Here is a 19,593-nt window from a genome sequence, read left to right as displayed (position 1 = left end):
AGATGCATTTGCGACCTGACAAAGGTCAGAAATAAAATAAACACAGAATCGAGAATTGCAGATGATTTTGTCTATCAGAAATGAATTACACCTTGAATACACTGTCGTGTATACACGTTTATAAATGCACATTAAAAAAGGCACAATACTTTGGCTTATATTATTAAGCCAAAGTCTTGTTAGTTGACACAAAACTATTTTCTAAAAGTATGTGCAGCATTCTAACTGTATATCCTGCACTTGCTAACTGCACTTCTGGTTAGACCTAAACTACATTTCGTTACACTGTACTTGTATATGTGTAATGACAATAAAGTTGAATCTAATCTAATCTAAGAGTGCACACATCTTTGCTCGTGCGTTTTGTGATCCTAACAAATCAGTTCTCAGTCCACATAACAGCTCTTTTTCATTCTTATATAATTATTACAATGAACTTTTACCATACAGCAAAACAAGAAAATTCAATCTTGAGGAAAAAATCAAAGGCAGCTTGCAAGCACTTGTGCAGGTCTGGAGATTCATGATTGTTAATTAAACAGTGAGAGTGTCGGTCATGAGCTGAACTTTGCAGAATATAAAGACTGAAGGTCAGGGCTTCTGTGGTGTGCTCAATTCTGGAACAATGTTGAAAATGTGGTTTAAGAGGCAGGTTTTGGTGCTTTGCGTATGGTTTTGTGCCGTCTGTCATGCTGTGCCACAGTTGAGTAATTTTCCACAGAAGCCTCAATCTCCAGTCTTCCAGCAAACTGACCACCAGATTTCTCAGAAGTTTCCTCTTCAGCAGTCAGAACCTCTTGACAAGTGTGCTGTAGCTGATTCTGAGCAGATCCAGTGTGGACAACCTGGTATCAATGGTGATGAGTGTGAAGCTATAAACTGCTGCTTTAATGGACAGCAGTGTTATTATGGGATGTCAGGTAAGTGTGTTTGACCAGTTAAATGTTTCTTGCCAAGCTGATTCTCTGATTGCTTCCTCTGTCTCATCACAGTGACTGTCCAGTGTATGAGAGATGGTCAGTTTGTGTTGGTGGTGGCTAGAGATGTTACTCTGCCTCGTCTGAGCCTGGACACGATCCGTCTGTTGGGTGGAAGTGAAGCACCTTGTGGTCCTGTTGGTTTCACGCCTTCCTTTGCCATTTACCAGTTTCCAGTCACTGCCTGTGGCACCAGCATGATGGTGAGTTTGCTGTTGATGAAGAGGCTGCGTAGAACAGAGATGTCAATCGTGTTTCTGCTTGCAGGAGGAAAATGGTTATGTGGTGTATGAGAACAGAATGACTTCATCCTACGAGGTGGGGATTGGACCTCTTGGCTCCATCACAAGGGACAGTCATTTTGAGTAGGTCATCTGTATTTTCTTTTTACTGAATCCTAGAACGGATGCATGAAGCTCACTGTTTGTTGTCTAGACTTCTCTTCCAGTGTAGATATTCTGATACTGCTGTGGAAGCTCTGGTTGTGGAGGTCAACACTGTTCCACCACCTCCACCTGTAGCTGCTGCCGGACCCCTCAGGGTGGAGCTTAGACTGGCAAATGGCCAATGTGTCACTAAAGGCTGCGCAGAAGGTAATGATGTTCTAGTCTTCAAATAATGCCTCAAGAGGAGTGGTACTTGTAGCACTGGGCTAACACTAGTAACAAGTGTTCATCCTCAGGAGATGAGGCGTACACGTCCTACTACGGTGAGGATGAGTATCCAATCACAAAAGTCCTGCGAGAGCCTGTGTATGTTGAGGTGCACGTTATGGAGAGGACTGACCCCAATCTTGTCCTGATGTTGGGACGTTGTTGGGCGACATCAACCCCTAGTCCTCTCAGTCTACCCCAGTGGGATCTTCTAGTTGATGGGTGAGTAGAATCCCAAGCATCGTCCAGATAGTGTGCTGTGAACGAGTCCAGACTGTCACTTTGGTTTTAGATGCCCTTACCAGGATGACCGTTATCTGACTGCACTGGTTCCTGTAGACCAGACGAGCCAACTTCAGTTCCCAACCCACTACAAGCGCTTTGTTGTGAAGATGTTCACGTTTGTGGATCCAGCATCACTGGCCCCTCTTCAGGAGACCGTATGATCACTTGTTCTGTTGACAAATTTATCAACAGTGCTCCATGAAGTAAAATCTGTTCTCTTGTCAGATCTTCATCCACTGTAGTACAGCTGTGTGCCATCCTGCTTCTGGTTCCTGTGAGCAGAGCTGTGCCAGGAAACGTGAGTAGCTTTAGTTTCTTAAAATCAAAAATGGTGTTTGTCTGACTTTTCATTCTTCCTGCAGAAAGAGACGTTCATGCAACGATCACCTCTAGCGCACAAACTGTTGTTTCTAGTGGAGCGGTGACTCTGATCATATGATTTGAATTTATTTTTAATAAACCGCATGGAAACCCAACTTGTTTCTCTTGTGAATTGCACTACAATAGTGATTTTTCATAGGTTGTGTGCGTGTTCTGGTTCCTTGTGTAAAGGGGCACGCTGCATTAGGCCAGGGCTTAGTCTATTCAAAGGTCCAAATCGGAATTCACTTGACTGTCAAAGTTCTGGAACAATTGGTTATTTCAAAACTTATTTTTAATTAACATAACTCTAAACCGATCAACATTACCTTTTTGAAAAGTCAAATCCAAACGCAGCCTAATGTGAGTGCAGTTCCTTCAGCTGCCTAAACACAAGGTGTGGACTTGTTGGACCGCGACACTGGCCTAAATGTTCATTAGTCATGCTGTGTACGAGTTATTCACAATATTCATTGCTGAGAATGCTGACTTTCAATAAGTCGACCCAAACATTAAGAACACAGATGGCTACTTTCTGCAAGTTGGGGAAATTTTCAGCTGTGACCATTTTAGTCCAAGAGGTTAGTGTCACTACTCACAAAGCCACATTTTCCTGCAAGTCATGTGTTCAGTCTGCAGAGATGCCATGCTTGTACATGGTAAGAAAAGGAAAGATGGTTATTGTCGTCAGTCTGCTGGAGAAGAGTTGGAAAGTGGACATGTAGCCCTTTATCAGTCTTAAAGATCTCCAGCCGTCTCTCAAAGGATTGTGCTGCTGCTATCAGGTCACACACTGTTTCCTTGGCCCTGGTGCTTCAGATTTAGTTAATATAAATGTGCTATTTCCACAAAGTTCCATGTTGTCATTACTTTGCTGAAAATCAATGTCTGGCTTTGATATTCTTCTGCTGGGACAAAAACTGCACAATCTTTCCTGATGGCCCACAATGTCTCTAGGACTGTTAGTAGTTTCGAAAACTCTTAATCCTTCAAAATCTATAACATTAGATTTTCTTTTTTTCACAATGACTTTATATGGGACATTTGTGAAATGTTAAATCACTAAGGACAAATTTAGCATTTCCCTGTTTAAGCATTATCTTATGCCTTGGTTTCCCATTAATCAAAAGTGTTTAAGATTTTAATGCTTTGGATCTGAATCAACCTTGAGCGTTTTAGAAAGGTTTCCTGTACCACAATTGGGCTGCATAACAGGATGCACAAAACCTTTAAAAAAGTGTCATCACTTTCCAAATACTTATAAATACAACAAAGCAGGTTAAGTGCTTTAACATTCAAATGATGCCATGAAATCCTAAGATGCAACTACGTTGACCTTCAAACCTCCCCAGGTTATTAAACTGATGGAAGAACCATTCATTTCTGACCTGTGACGCCCCCCCCCCCTGCCCTTCAGTGTTGATCAAATCCATCCTTTCAGAACACTCCTTACACAGACAGCTCAGCAATATACCGTTGACCTAATGTTATTTTCACGGACGTATGTGTGTAACCTTGAGCTCACAGGACGACAAAGGTTGTGTCCTCTCTTAAACATTCCTTCTCTTTCAGGTAAAATTGCAGATAGCTAAACCACAGAAGCAATTATTGACATTTGTCACAAAGGTGGACCGTGTATTTTTGGGTATGAAATAAAGAAATGTCAAACAGAGGAACAACATTAATTACAACAGTATTCTGATAACACTGGAGTAAATTATTCACATTATCATATAAATTGAGTTACTGTACAAAGAATGATTCCTCACTCACAAATAAAAGTAATAGGATAGAATATATAAATGCTAGAAATCTATTATAATGGGAATATTCTAGTCGGTTTTGATAAATTAATTGCAATGTTTTGAACAGCAGGGGCCGCTGTGCTTACTGCAAACCTGGAAAACGTGGATATGCTGATTTCTTAAAAAGGTAAAAGAAAAAGCACAGACAGTCTTAGATTGTTTAAAATTTAGCAGTTAAGTCTTGTTAGTTGACACAAAATTATTTTCTAAGAAATCATTTTGTCATAAATCATCATGTCATAAATTAAACGCATTGTCCTTATTCCTTCATTCTTGAAAGTTTCAAGTATGAGTAAGGTAAGAACAAGACTAAATATGTCTTAGACTTTCACAAACCTGTACTCCTAGTTCTAGGTGTCAATGTTGATGAACACCAGCAGACCTGCAATGTGTTCAGCAGATGGTGCTGTTGTTCAGGCTGATTGTTGTGATTGTTTGATGACCTACTATATACAGACAAATGGATTCTATCAGTATTAAAGATGATGATTCTCACTAAAGTATATGAATTTATGTATAAAACAATAACGAAAACCTCTACTAAACCCGGGAGTTGCAATTGTAATATGTTGTAGTAATAAAAAAAAATACAAAAGCAACGTACATTTAGTCATTTAGCAGACAGTTTTATCCAAGGCGACTTACAAAGAGTTCAAGGAGCAATAAGAGACATATAGACCTATTTTTTGTTTGCCAACAGTGTGACGTGATTCTGCGGGTGGAGCTGAACTGGTGGCAGAAATGTAGTGTTTTGTTTAACAACATGGTTTGTAGAAACTTAAACATTCATTTGTGTTTATTTTAAATTTGTCTACATGAAGTCGTTAAATTCACTGTTAAAGAAACAGCAAATAATCCAAATACAGCCTTGTGTCGCTTTCTGCATATCTCATGAAACTCTTGCGTGCGGTTCATGTCCGGCATCTTTTAGATCTGGTACCGCTGCTCCAATGTTCAGTTTCAAACGATCTCCAAATCCAGATTTAAATATCCACTGTGTATATAATATTCATCACCCAAATGCAGCGAACAAACAAACACAGCTCAACTTCACGAACATTGTGTTCTCTCTCTCTTCTGCACACAAGTGAAAGTGACTTGTGGATGCTCCTTCTCTCCTTGGTTGATGTGTGGGCGTGCCGCATGCTTTTCATGTAGAATTGTCCAATAAGGCACAGAGAAAAGTTGTTACGAAACAGATTTTCATGTTTGAAAAAACTTTCCGAAACCTATATGAACGCTGGGGGAGTGTATCGAGCGCAGAAATACTATAAATAACTCGTTTTTTGACAAGTTGACCATGTCAAGCATGAGAAGACAACACGTTTAACATTGTAAAGAAGTCATGATGCATGAAACCCCGTTACAGGGCCGCTTTAAGCGGTATTGAAGTGCGCATGCCCAGTGGAGGGAGCTATATCCCTTCTAGACACAACACCACGTCTCTGAAGATTAGACAATAGACAGACGACCTTTCAGAGTCCAGATTCCCTCTCTTCGTCCCTAATGGTATTTGCAATGGAAATCATTAGAATTTTTACCCAACCCACACCCTAACTTAACTCTAACCATATAAACTACCTATGATTGTAAAACTTGCCAAAAACAAAGGTTGCTTGATGACGTTAGACTCGAAACACCAAAGATTTAGTGAGCATTTACATTTAGTCATTTAGTTCTTTTATCCAAAGCGACTTAGAAAGAGTTCGGGGAGCAATAAGCGATATGTCATACAAAGAGCAAAAGTACAATAGGTGCTAATACAAAGTTACTCAATATCAAACAGGTTTAAATATATCGTAGCTTCTGGGATAGCTCGAGACAGGTCCAGATCACCTTGCACACCTGCTTATACTCAACGGCGACAGGAACGAGCACCGGTTTGGTTGCAATCTCGAGGTTTTGTCGCAGCAAAATCCAGCCAAAAATCGCATAGTGTGAGCTTGCCATAACACCACTAGAGGTCTGTGGAACCTGCAAACCGGGACTCAGGACAGGCGCTCAAGTCGCACTGGTTTTAGTCTTTGTGGCTTTTGCAACCTGCTTTTACAGCAAGTGTCATTCTCATTCTGTCTGAAGCATCCCAGCATGCACCTGGCGCCTGCTCAAATCTGGCCACGTGCCACCCCAAATGGCTTCTTTTGTCAAACAACTCTGATCCCAAATGAGAAAGAAGCTTACAGTCGAGTTTGTATTATTTGAATCAGATCTATTTCTCTCAATTCAGGACTTAAGTTTACCCGTATACATAAATCTGTATTACCCCCATGCAAGGAAATTGAATTCTGAAATCTTGTTCAATCTTGTTGATCTGATCTAATTATTAATCGATGCATTTTTTTAAAACTATTCATTTTCCAATCACAGTGCTCGGATCCTGATAGTTTCCCCATGCGACCCTGTTTTGCATGCTACAATTTCTCATTTAGCAGATGCTTAGAGTGACTATTATACAAATGAGAAATAAGCATTGAACACGAGAATAAAATGATCATCTTAGCATGAATGTAATTTAATTGTAGTGGCGTCAACAGGGCAGGGCGTGGAACTCTCTGTGGGGTGTTGAGGTGTGTGGGGAGGGGGCACAGGCGGTCTGATGCTATCAGGCTTTGGCAGAGATCACATCTTTGGCATGATGCGCCATGTGAACCTGCAGAGCTCCTACATGAAGAAACCAGGTCTATTCATTAGCCATTAGCACTGAAGCTGCGGCCAGACCGACTTACCGTGAAAACACATTGCACATCCACATTCCTCCTTTGTTTAAGTCTGTCAAAGCAGTTAGTTCGATCATAAATGTGTTTTATTTTGCGTCCTGTGTGTGAAATATTGATACGGGATATTGAAAAGAAGCATTTGTGGCTGAATTATGATTGTTTCGTTTTTTTGTAACAGTTTGCAGATCAGGACCATGAATGTATATTAAATTAGGAAAATTGACATTTAAGGAGTTTATTTAGATTTCAATGACAGTTTTGTCATAACTAAGGTGAAAACACCTGCTGCCGCTGTAATATTGTCAACCAATTACATTTTCCATTAGACCTATTTAAAGATCATTTGTGAGGGTTACTGGTCAACCCTGTTGAGCAAACATATGTAACCAACAAGCTAAATAATCTCATAAGTAAATACTATAATTGTATTCCTGCATACTATATGTCAGTATACTTTGGCCTTTTATCCGCAGTTGCAGTATTTAACAGTGTTTGCATTCATTCTTCCTAGTCCGTTTTGTCCAAGCGCGCTGTTGAAATGAGGGCAAACATCTTTCAGGTCTGCTGTAAAAGTGTGCTGTGTTTAACTACCCTGATTTCTCCGTCCATGTGGGTTTGTGTGTTCATGTGTGTTCAGGCAGATGCTGAAGGAAGGACAAACACAGCAAGACGTCAGATAAGAGATTAACGTTCCTCTGTGTCACTGTATGAAGTAAAATCTGAGATTGTGGTGAGCGAATGATTGAATTTTATACATTGATTTTAAAACTTGCGTTACGTAGATATGTTTATCACTCAAATACATATGTACATTAAAGGAGTTCACCTTCAAAATTAAAATTCTGTCATCATGTACTGACCCTGTGTTGTCATTTTCATTCGTCTGCACAACACGAAATAAGTTATTTTGAGAAATGTTGGTGACCAAAAACGGCATTGACTTCTACTAAACACAAAACCATTGTTACCAATTTTTTTTTTAAATATCTTCTTTCACAGGTTTGAAATGAGACAAAGACGTGTAAATCATTTTCATTTGGAGAGTGAACTATTCCTTTAATGTATAGACAAGAACATCGTTCTGGGCCTCGTGATGAAGGGTCCAGCTAGAATCATTTATGGTGTGTAGTCTGCTCATTGGGCCCAGGGGACAAGAGACCAACCCATAAACATTTGATCATCACAGGCCCTTTCATTTTTACAGAATGTTATATGACGTTTTGAAAGACAGCCCTGGATAAAGCTCTCGTGTTTTGAATCTGGTCATAATGTCGAGGTGGATCACTCTCTAAACCCTGGATTAAATATAATCCTCAGCGCACAAAACAACCAGGAGGTTGATTCTAAATAGCTATTTTAATTACGTTCATCTACGCTTATACATAGCTAACACAGTGAAATAGGGAAATATAGTCCGAAATCTTCCGCTTTGTCGCATTCATGACGTCACTGAACATCCATTAGAGCATGTGTGTCAATGAATCATTTATCTCAGACTGGCTCCAGGTCTCTGTTTATGTTGCACGCTGTTTATTCATGTTGTCCGAGAATGTAACGGCACGTAAGATAGTCTCCACCTTTTAAAAAGCAGAGAGACAGAAGTTTAGTGATGGTAACGTTTGGTAAGTGATGGTAAGTGATGGTAAGTGATGGTAAGTGATGGTAAGTGATGGTAACGTAGAAGAGTGGTAACGTTTGGGTTTGCATTGAGAAATCCCTAAAGACATTAATGTACACACACACCTGTGGTCAGTTCTCTCTGTTAATGTTATAATATTATGTGTTTCTGCAGGTACAGTACAAACACATCCAGACATTAAGCAGACGTAACATGCATGAAGAAGAAAGAGGGATGATAGATTGTGAAGACGCACACCTCTTTGATCAGAGATGTGAGGATCCATTAACAGAACTGAGATCTGCTTCCGTTAGAACTGCATCGGTCTGTCGATCTGTCTGGCTGTTGACGGACACTGCTGGCACGTCGCCGCCGGCTTGGCTTTAATCTCGACTGATTTCAGGTTGAACACGCTCTCTCACATCCTTTCTGATCTCTGCGGGCCATCACACGTGCAGATGGTCGTCTGGACCTTCAGTGACCTCAACACCTGTAGCGTGAGACTTCCTATATTGCAATGAAAATGTTTCATCTCGAAAATAGCAACATGTTTTCAAGTTAGTTGGCAGATGCCGTTATCAGAGATCCACACAACTGGAATGGGCCAAGGAATTGTCATGGATTGAGGATTTATATGTCACAGAACAGGAACCACTTAAACCCCGGTTAATCCAAGGAAGTCACACACTCGGCACTGGTCAACCGGGCATTTACATAAGACTGTCCTGGTGAAACTGGTCAAGAACAGAGCTGGCTGCCAGGGACACGCTTAGAAACGGCACATTGAAGAGCTAAACCTATTATAGAAGAGATTAATGTGTTATATAAAACAACACAGCAAAGATTACAAGTTTTGTTCTACAGGTTCTGGTATAGTCATCATAAGAAGCAGTCTGTGTCGGCGGTCCAGAGGGGTTTCAGAGACGCCCGTCCGTATTCCCACAGTGACAGTACAGTCTGTTCACATTATCAGGTTACAGAATCCATGGCAACACGGGACATGCTGGTATTCTGGGATTAGGCAAGACCAGCTTTCCCTCACTGCTTTTATATTTATTTATGAGCAGTGTTTGCTTTGTCCATATTTCTTCTTTTGATTATTATTTTTATTAGGATTTAATCAAACCCCCAACATTCCCTGACAGTACATTGCTCAGTTGTTTGTTTGATGCGTTTCTTTCTGACGGTGGTATTTCAGGCATTATTGATTTAATCTGTAAATCTGCTCTTTAAAAATGTTCTTCAGATGTTTGTATAGACGGTTTTAGCGGCAACAAGAATTGAACGTTACGTTGCCCAAATTTAACCTCCGGTAGACCTCAGCAAAGAATCAATAACTGTTGAGCAGTTTTTTTATTTAGTTAAAAACTGTTGAAATATAATGAATTATTAATATTGATCTAAACAATAGTTATATTATAACCAAACGTCGGATGAAACAATCTATATAGGATTTATATAAACACGTTTACTAAGGAAACAGAGCCTGATCATACACTGCTGTTTAAATTTTAGCGTCATTTATAGATTTTTCCCACATTTTAAGATAATAGTACGTTTTTCAAGACTATGGGATGTAATTACGGGGTGTAAGTAATGAATAAATAAATCAACACTGTTATATTTTATCATCTTCACCCTGAGATGATTTTATGCAGCAGCTCTCCTTGGCCGCACAGTGTTTATTATTTGATCCGAGTCAGATCTATATAACTTTTTCAAAAAAAATTAAACTTATGTAATGTGTTTATATTTTGGTCTACCGAAATCTTTTCAAACATTCATTTTCAGATGGAAAGATTTAAGTGAAATGACCCTACACATTTTTGAACCGTAGTGTATTTATAAAGATTGGGCTCTTGACTTGGGCCACTTAAACACAATAAAAGCTAATCTTCTATGATGAGTAAGATTTGAGTCTTGATTTTGAATGGGTTTTGTCTCTTCATTGGTTGAAACTGATTGCTCATTAGAGACTGGATGGCGTTTAATTAAAAAGCAATTGCGCGTGTGTGTGTGTCTTGAACTAATTAGGAGAGCCAATTACCCCAAACTGTGAGTGCGTCCTCCACCCGGCCGGGCGAACAATGGGCTGTCTGTCAGTGACCGTGTTGCCCAAGCATAACAGATGCGTGTGGACACCGCAGACAATGGCGTGGCAGGATAAGTGGGTTCCTGATCTCAGAGGTGGTGGTGGTGGGGGGAGAGACGGCAGCTTGTGTCCGAGACGCCCGTGAGGGGCGAGGGAGGACTCGGCAGGACCAGCGTGGTTCGGTGAGACACACTCTCCCTCTCTCTTTTACGCACACACATACGATCAGACCTGTCACGGCCCCTGCAGAGACAGACCCTGCTGATCGGCCGCTAATGGACATCTGCCATAAGTGCCTCAACCCACCGCGCTGATGAGGGAGAGATTAACGTGTGTCGTATCTCGCTGCTCGCACAAACGAACCTGATGACAGAAATGATGCAGAATCCACTCGGCTGAGTGGAAAATTCCCCGTGTGAAGTAACACTCAGTCCATGAGGGTGGAGATTTCAGCAGGGATGTGTCAGGTCGTCTGAGCGGTTGCCAGATTTCAAATTAGCACTGATTTCTCCCTGGACAACGCTTAGCTTTCATTTTGGACTTAACCAGAGTATCGGCTGCCTGAAACGTTGTATAGCTGGAGTCTTAAGTATGAGTTATGAGTTAAGTGTTGTCCAACATTTATAACTTATTTACAAGATGGCTTATTCTGACAATCTCGTACATGCATGTCAGAATGATTTGCTTTCTTCCCAATGAAGGTTAGGGGTAGCTTCATTTTTGCTTGTTTTAATAGGCGTATGTGTTTCGTACGTATCACATCATACAAATGTGTAAAGAAATCACCTCCTTATAAGTTATGTTTTCCTGTAAGATGGGGAGATGACCATTTCTGATATGAAAACAACAACAGTGACCCTTTTTATCATTGGATTAAACTTGCAGTCGGTAACTTTTCCTCTCTGTAAAAAATAAAATAATTATACTTTAAAATGTACTGTCCTAACGCACTCTGACACAAAGCATGCTGGGAATTGGAAATCATTCTCGATCCACTGTACTCAAAAGTGAAAAGGAGTTCTAGGAACTTCAAATATTTAAGTAAGTATAACTTTTTATCATATATATTTTTGAATTACTTAAACCCAAATGCTCAATCTAATCCAACAGATGAAGTGTGCATGCTCAATAAAATGTTTTGGTTTATTTCAAGCAAAGATTGTATCTTTAATTATCTTAAATAAATTGTGACTGACACTTAAACTACAATAACCCCAGTTAGTTTAGTTAAATTCATAAGTGACGTGACCTCACATCTAAATGTCAGACAGAATGCAATGCAATACAATGTGACAAACTGTGTGTGTGCGCTGAGTGTTCTGGCCCGTGTGTGTTTCCTGTCAGGAACAGCGTGTCCGTGAAGCGTGTTGGAATGACATGTGTGGACATGTCTGCGCGGGAGCCAGCTGCCTCCATCAGGTGCTGCCGTGTGGCTCTGACTCGCTGGCACCTTGAGCCGCAGGAATTCCCCGATGTGCACAACTCATTATTCACTTTTGTCTGTCTCAGCCGTCACTGCCAGCTCTGGGATTCTCTCTCTCTCTCTGTGAAATGAAAATCACTGCCATGTGAAATGGAATCGTTGTTGGTTGTTACTGCTTCACTGAAGGGGAAGATTTTACTCCAGTAATTTTTAATCAGCACAAAAGCCAGTGAGAGATGCGTTCAGATGTCCGCTTCACAAACGCTGCCTTTCTCTCATGGGCTCTTCTACGTTGCTTTAGTGTTTCGATTTGTGAACTCTGAAATATTTGGACACTTACAAGAATAGTTGATGAACATTCTCTCCAAATTTGCCAGATGTAAATGAACTGAACCATTTATTTCATGAAGATATATATATATATATATCACTTAATGTACATGTAGACAATTTAGCAGAACGTGAACAACGCGGTTCCATGTGCATTTCCTTTTTCCAGCTTTTTAAACACAAATTGGAGAACAAATTTTAACCTTCAACGCAGCTGATCCCAGAGCAGGATGAAGGCTAGAGGCTTTCGAGGGTGGACGAGATATGAGATAATGCTGAAGGTTTTATAGACCTTTTGTTTGTCAAATATAAAAACCAATGAAGATCCTTGTAACGCCTGTATCTCTCCAGGATCTTTTCATTTTCCTGACTGCAAAGCAACAACTAAATTCTAAGAATTTTAACTTTGCATGTTGTTGTCCTTTATGTAAACGGGTTATTATGTATGCAATTACAAACGTTTCTCCTCTGAAATCTAGCCGTGTTCTTTTGAAATAAAACACAAATCTTTCCATTACAGTTCAACGTTTTTTTTGGTTCTTCAAATGGTTGTTGAATGAAGAGCGGATAGAAAATGTATTAAGCTACTTTGTGTCCTACAGGGACATGACGTTTTAAGGGACGACGCGTGATGACTGCTGAAATCATCTCTTAAAGGTGAGACTCCATTGAGCCGACATGAGAATTTCAATCCACCACGATAATGATGAGACAATAAAATGATTAGCCATTTAAAGGTTGTGCATTTGGCCTCTTGCTATAAATCAGACCTTTCTGCGTGCGTGTGTGTGTATTAAGCTTGTTCACTTTGAGTGAAATCTGTCTGTCTGTCTTGTCCACACATGGGTGCGTAAAGAGGATTAAAGTGACGCGGGGCTTCATCTCTCTCGCAGCCCTCAGTCCCCAGGCTTTGATGTGTTAAATGGCCCATCCTCAGTGTGTCTGTGTGCGTGTGTGTAGAAATGCATGTGGAAACATGAATCATGAGTGTAATGGAGCCAACAGCCTGTGTAAACCATTAACCAAAGATCCCTCTATACACCACATCAGCCGGACAACACGAGGATTCTTCTTCATGTGAAGGAGGAGAAGTTGAATGTTTCTTCATGTCTGTTTTCACGCTCACCGGCCCAAAGCAACAGACGTGTTGATATTATTCAGCTCAAGTCGATCGCGTAATTTGCGTTCACAAATCAGCATCGATCACGACCCTGGCATAAATCAACATTTATTGTTATTATAATGAGGGCTGTTCTTTCATCTCTTATTATAATAAGAAACAAATGGCTTCCTTGTAGTGTGTGTCGGCTGTATTATGGAAAACATACCACAATGGTCTTTTTTAAGTACCTTAATCATTTACACGACCATTTAAACGTTTAGACTCTCATACCCATTCTTTATTTATGTTTATTTACAAAATAGTAAACTCTGTAAAAAATATTTTTTACTTTTCTAGTCGAGATCGTTTTTAGATATTTTTTAGAAATATTGAAAAAAAAAGTGAACCTTTAGAAATTTAGTCTTGTTTTATGAAAGAACCTTTTGTTTAAAAATACATTTAAACTTCATTTTTTCTATAATGTTTTTCTTTTAAAATCTGCCAAATAGATTGAGAAAAATCTACTCGCGTTTTGTATTAGCTTGTGCAAAAAGTTTCTTCTTCCCCCATTGGCAGAAGTTTTTGCTTGTTTTAAACATAAACTTAATTCTTATGTCATTCATGAAACTGGACTAAATATCTAAGGTCACTCTCCTTGTAAAGTAAATATATCTTGGTTTAAGAATTTTAACATATTAAACAGTGGACATTTTCAAGTAGAAATAAGACGCGTTTTCTTTTCGTGGTAGTTTTATTTATATTTGTTAATTTTCAGTGTTTTCAATGTATGTCGAATTTGCAGAAATGTTTTCTTATCATTTAATTCAGCATCTTTTTTATGATCTCAACCCGGTATGCTTTTTTCAATTACATTTTTGCTTTATAATACAATTTAAACATCCACCACCTGATCAAAAGTTTTTTTAAGATCGTGAGGAACATTTGAGCGAAGTGACCTGAAACTTTTGAGCAGAGGTGTAAATACAGGAGTATGTTCAGTTTTTGTTGGTCAAACTCGGCCCGGCCGGGTAAGCGGGGATCCTTTAACAGAGGAAATGTGAGGAATATACGGGCAGATCAGGGAGGAGGCCACAGTCTTTATAAACCGTACAGTGGCCAGTTAATGTGATTGAAGAGGTGCCACCTGGCTGTGTGTGTGTGTGTGTGTGTAAAGTCAGCTGCCGTAGATTGGGGAGGACCAGGTGCTGAGATTCGGCTCTCCTAATTGTTGCCATGTAACCGTGCGCTTCACTGCACCGTGCGGCTTGGGGCGAGAGGATTAGGCTAAAGAAAGACGCTGCTGCTGACACAGAAGTCCATTTTCTTTCTTTCCAAATCCCCACCCCCATCCCAAGAAAGGAGGGTTGAGGGCGGAGAGTCGGAGGAGAAGAAGCCTGCCGTATTGTTTGATACACTGGAGGTGGAGATCTGGAGTGGATTTTCAGAAAGCGAGATATGGGCTCCATCTGTTTACAAGTCTGAGTGCTTTAAAATACACTTGTACTGCAAATCAATGAAACTCTTAACGAAAATACTTGCTTCAATCTCCAGATTTTTGCCCTGAGACAAATTTGAGAAGATGTCTCCAAACTATGAAAAGATCACATCGTTATTAAATTTCTCCTAAATGTTTCTCCTAAAATGGAGAAAAGAAATATCGGAGAGCTTAAATTATCTGGATTTGGGTGAATTTTATATTGTTTAATAGTGCATATTTAGATCTTCATTAATCTTGACTTTTGATAACAGACGAGACGAAACTGAGCTCAGTTTGACACATTGTTGACATCTTTTCTGAAACTCGAATGACAGACACATTTGAGATATTTCGTCTCCTCTTAGGAGAAATATCTGAGACGTGATGAAACGTTTTCATTTACTCAAACAACTGAGCTATGCTTTACCTTTTACAAAAGACTGAAAATGTTATTGGAAGTGTTTGTGGTGTATTTGTGTTATTGTGTGGATGTATTGGAGTATAAGTGTGTACATCCACCAAAGTTAATGTAAACGTTCTGAGCCGCGTCAACCTTCACTTTACCCTCGGCCACAGGAGACGCTTGTTTAACTTGACAAAACTGTTTGTGTAATTGTTCACCATTGTGTTTAACCCATCTGAGTCTTTGACAGCACTCAACAATTGTAAACGCGGCTCAAGCTAGTGGCTGTCGCTCATTTGAATATGCAGCGAACGGGGGGTTTCAGAGCGAGACAGAGAGGAGGCCATATTGAGATCAGCCATCTGTGTCCATATCGTTCGGTGCGGCCAAAGCGAGGAGCTCCCATATGTCACAGCGAACCCCGCTGGGTAAAAAAGACTCTTGTTGCTGTTTGTTGTTGTTATTTATTTACGAAGGCCCCAGGAATGAAAAAATGGAGACTGGTTTGCGGTGCCAGGGCCGAAGCGGTGGAAATCTGGCGTTCTTGGGAGTGTCTAATGAGCGATTCCATCAGCATGATGTGTGTGTGTTTACCATCTGCAAAACGGTGTGTGCTCATCTGCTGAAGCTCTGTGAGGCGTTGGACCGTCGTGGGAGCATGTGGTGAGGTGACAGAGATGTTCCCAAAGGGTTTCGGCTACAGGCCTTGACTGTTGACATCACATGCAATGACATCGTCGCTCGACCTTCAGATAGAAATAAAGGTGACATGTTAGCCTGAGGGTACTTTTACACTGTGCTTTTAATGCTTCAAAGACCCGTGGATGTTATTGATCACATTTTATTTTCCTACACTTTAGTAGATACTTAAAAGTATTTATAATATAAATGGAAGACAAACAAAAGCCTTTGCTCAAGTCTCATCTGCAAGAGTCAGAAATCTCACGAATGTGTCTGTCATTCGAGTTTCAGAAGAGATGTCAACAATGTGTCTAACTGAGCTTAGATTTGTCAAGTCTGCAATCGAAAGTCAATACTATTCTCAATATGAAATCAAACATTTCTCATCAGATTTCCCCAAATCCAGATCCATGTTTACGCCTCAATACTCATCATGTGTTTTTACAATTGCAGTTTCATTTGTTTACGCTTTTATTTCTAATAGGCAATTTTAGGAGAAACATCTGAGAACAAGTTGATACTTAAATGAAACGCAACTGAGAACTCAGAATTCGATTTCCTTAGTTATGAAAGTGCAATAACAGATTCTGTAGCTCAGTTAGTAGAGCATCCCGCTATTTGCATTGCCACAGTTAAACGATACGTTTACTAAACAGCTAAAAAGTAAAAGCACAGAAAATGTGTGGTTACTACAAATAATACCAAAGAAAGGTAACTGTAAGGGGTAGCAAGGATGAAAACATTGTCAAAGTTCCTCTCCGGAATAACCGCTTCCTTTCCTCAGAGCGGCCCCTTGACGCACTCGCATGCCGCAGAGTCATTGTTCTGGGAAATGGCATCAGCTCGTGCTGTAAGAGAATGCCCCATAGGCTCAATTAACCTGCCAGCACAGCGCTTACATGTCTCTGTGTTAATTAGAAAGAGCCGGTGCCCGCCAGCACAGCAAGAGACGCTCCTCGCCATCACCGAAAAAGATAACTAGTCTAATATTTTTATATTCCAACAGGATTCAAGATGCACCACTAAAGCTTGTTAGACTAAAGCTTGCACCATGTTAGAATCTTGACAAAGTTCTCCAACTTTGGTGAATCAAGGGTCTCCGCTGGAAGACGGCCTTTCAACCGAGTCACATTAACATTTATGCATTTGGCCGGCGCTTTAATCCAAAGTGGTTTACAATGCATTCAAGGTAAATATATCTGTCACTATGTGTGTTTCCTGGGGCTGGAACCCACAGTTGAGCTACAGGAACACTTGAGGAATCTTGGTTTCATGTTTTTGCAATATAAGTGTGGCAAAATTCTTTCCCCGACTAGTGCTTCAGATGCGTTTAGCTGGAATGTCATTACTCTCGAGCTAATTGATTTACCTGGGTTTCCAGTTCAAATCTACCTGCCTGATGGTAAACCGATCTACGCCGGGCTTGAAATGCATATGAGGATGTAATTCATACATTTGGAGTAATTCAGGTGCGATTGGATTAGCCGGCTCCGATATGACAGCGGACACGTTTTCTTCGCTTTAGGCAGCTTGTTCAGAAGCAGGAGCTGATGAGGTTAATTGAAGTCTTTAGCTCGGCTTTGATGCGCAGAATTCTCCTACGCTCAGATTCTGTGATTGGCTGAATGTCAAGGAGGCTTTCATCCTCAGGGATCGGCCCAGTTGAGGACCGCCGGGGAAGGTCAGCGTGATCCGTTGAGGTTAACTATCTGACCTGATGTGAGGTCGGGATCCGCGACCGTTCAACATTGTTGCGGTCGAGAGTTGTTGCTCTGACCTCTTTCATTCTTCATTCTTCGCACTCGAAATCGTAACATTCAATAGCCACGTGTTTGCGTTTCCGAACGTCCCCGTTCTTAAACCAACACAGGTTTACAATAGGTTCGTAAAGCGCAACCTTGTTCCGTTTTTCCCTTCTGATTTACGCTTGTGTCTGGTCAACACACCCACTTTAGAGCAGATTGAATGTCAGCGTAGACCGTTGCTGACCCCTCACGACCCCCGCGAACGTTATGTCATCCTTCTGAAAAAGGGACAAACAATATGAAGTGAACAATGAATTGAGAGGAGGGCTTTTCTTCAGCAGAATATGTTGAATGGTAAGTCTGCATTGATTTGCGCTGTCCATGGTACCGTTGCATGAACAGATGTTTGGAGGGGGGTTCTGGGTAATGTGTAATGTGTACGTTGCAGACGTTAAGTTAATCGTTCTCCGGTGCGACTTGCTATAATACCAAATGTGATTTTGTCACATTGTGAAAACAAATAAAACACGTTTTTGAGAGAGAAATGGTTGGGGCAAAAAGATTTGAACTTGAGCTTTTGGAAATATAATAAATACTTCAAAATGAATGATTGATTATTTAAACTAGTTTAGGCACGCACACACATTTTAAAGGTGGTTTTTGACATATTTGACCTATACTATTATACAAGTACATGTACCTATACTATTATAACAAGAGTATGTTTTTGCAAATTCATTGCCTTGGAACTATAAGGCTTTTTGTCAAAATGGAGTTATTCTGTCACTGATTTAGACAATGTGACTTCACATTTTGGGACGTTTTAGCGAACAAAAGGTTTTATCTACTAAATGAAATGGAATGCAGAAACTTTGAAGCTCAATATCTCAATATTTGTTAAGTTGAATTTCACAGTTTTTTCACTTTAAAACATGTTCTTAAAAATTCTTACAAATATTAGTAAAGATAAATAAAAATGAATAAGTGTCTCTAGACATGTGAAAACAGATGTATTCTAAAAACGATTTAGTGTGTGTGTGCGTGTGTAATCACATACACAATAAAGTTTACAATACAACTATAAAATCAACATTTTATTGAATTTAGAATTTCTGTCTTATTAAGAATATAAATATATATTAGTTTTTTTACTTGTATAATTGGTATTTTCTACCTCTTTTACAACGGTTAGCCTACCACAGTACACAAAGCTATTTTTGTGTTGTATCTTGATATAATTTGCATGTTTATATAGAATATATGATGTTAGCAAGGTCTTGAATACCTGAAAGAAACTACAAAGGAAGAAAGGGTTCAAGAGTTTCTGTTTCTTTTTGTTCTTAATTAGACAAACCAAAATTCAATGAGATGTTACAAATGTAAACAAAGCACTTTATAAACAATCAATTTCCACGCACAGACCTCTGATATTGTTTTCTATTTGTTCTAACACAAGTACGTAAATAAATGTATAATAAGCCAAACAAAAACACAATCAACAGATGAGCATTTGTGAGTGTGAGAGCCCTTTTAGCAGCGCTCACAATGTATTCTGTGCTGAATGCTGCCGTACTCAGAAAATGACCCTGTGTGACATCGTCCTTGTTGCTATGGCAGCGTGCATGGTGATACACTTTCCCGTTCCCAACAGAACACAACATATTTTTAATGAAATTGCTTTAGGAGGAAGGTCCGTCGTGAACCTCTGCTCTGTTGTGAGAGTACGACAGCTATTCTGTTCTGCTCTTTAAAGTAATAAAGCTTTGTTTGGATGTCTGTTCTAGATCGAGAGGTTCGTATCTACGCTAATGAATTCTCAGTTGTGCATGGAGATGAAATGGAGACTTGCAATCTACATATTGTTTATAGCTCTGTATGCGTACTGTTTGACATTGATATTTTACAGAGAAACATTATGAGAAATA

At 39.9% G+C, this 19,593-nt stretch overlaps 1 protein-coding gene across 1 annotated transcript; it reads left to right on the top strand.

The window, feature by feature from the left end:
• Positions 1–547: 547 nt before the first annotated feature.
• Positions 548–2,488, top strand: LOC306904507 (zona pellucida sperm-binding protein 4-like). Its single transcript, XM_079474478.1, has 8 exons — positions 548–920; positions 993–1,180; positions 1,245–1,342; positions 1,413–1,570; positions 1,660–1,852; positions 1,923–2,070; positions 2,141–2,213; positions 2,278–2,488. Exons 1-8 carry the CDS (start codon positions 626–628, stop codon positions 2,352–2,354), a joined length of 1,230 nt encoding a protein of 409 aa, XP_079330604.1. The 5' UTR covers positions 548–625; the 3' UTR covers positions 2,355–2,488.
• The last annotated feature ends 17,105 nt before the right edge of the window (positions 2,489–19,593 follow it).

Source organism: Barbatula barbatula (assembly GCF_947034865.1).
Source record: "Barbatula barbatula genome assembly, chromosome: 15".
NCBI classification, from domain to species: Eukaryota; Metazoa; Chordata; class Actinopteri; order Cypriniformes; family Nemacheilidae; genus Barbatula; species Barbatula barbatula.
The sequence above is the reverse complement of the archived record's forward strand: the minus strand, read 5'-3'. Positions and strand labels throughout refer to the sequence as shown.

Coding starts and splice junctions, on each gene's coding strand:
- LOC306904507 (XM_079474478.1), top strand. CDS start 626: ATGTTGAAAATGTGGTTTAAGAGGCAGGTTTTGGTGCTTTGCGTATGG. Junction 921..992: donor GTGTTATTATGGGATGTCAG/GTAAGTGTGTTT, acceptor GTCTCATCACAG/TGACTGTCCAGTGTATGAGA. Junction 2,071..2,140: donor TGGCCCCTCTTCAGGAGACC/GTATGATCACTT, acceptor TTCTCTTGTCAG/ATCTTCATCCACTGTAGTAC.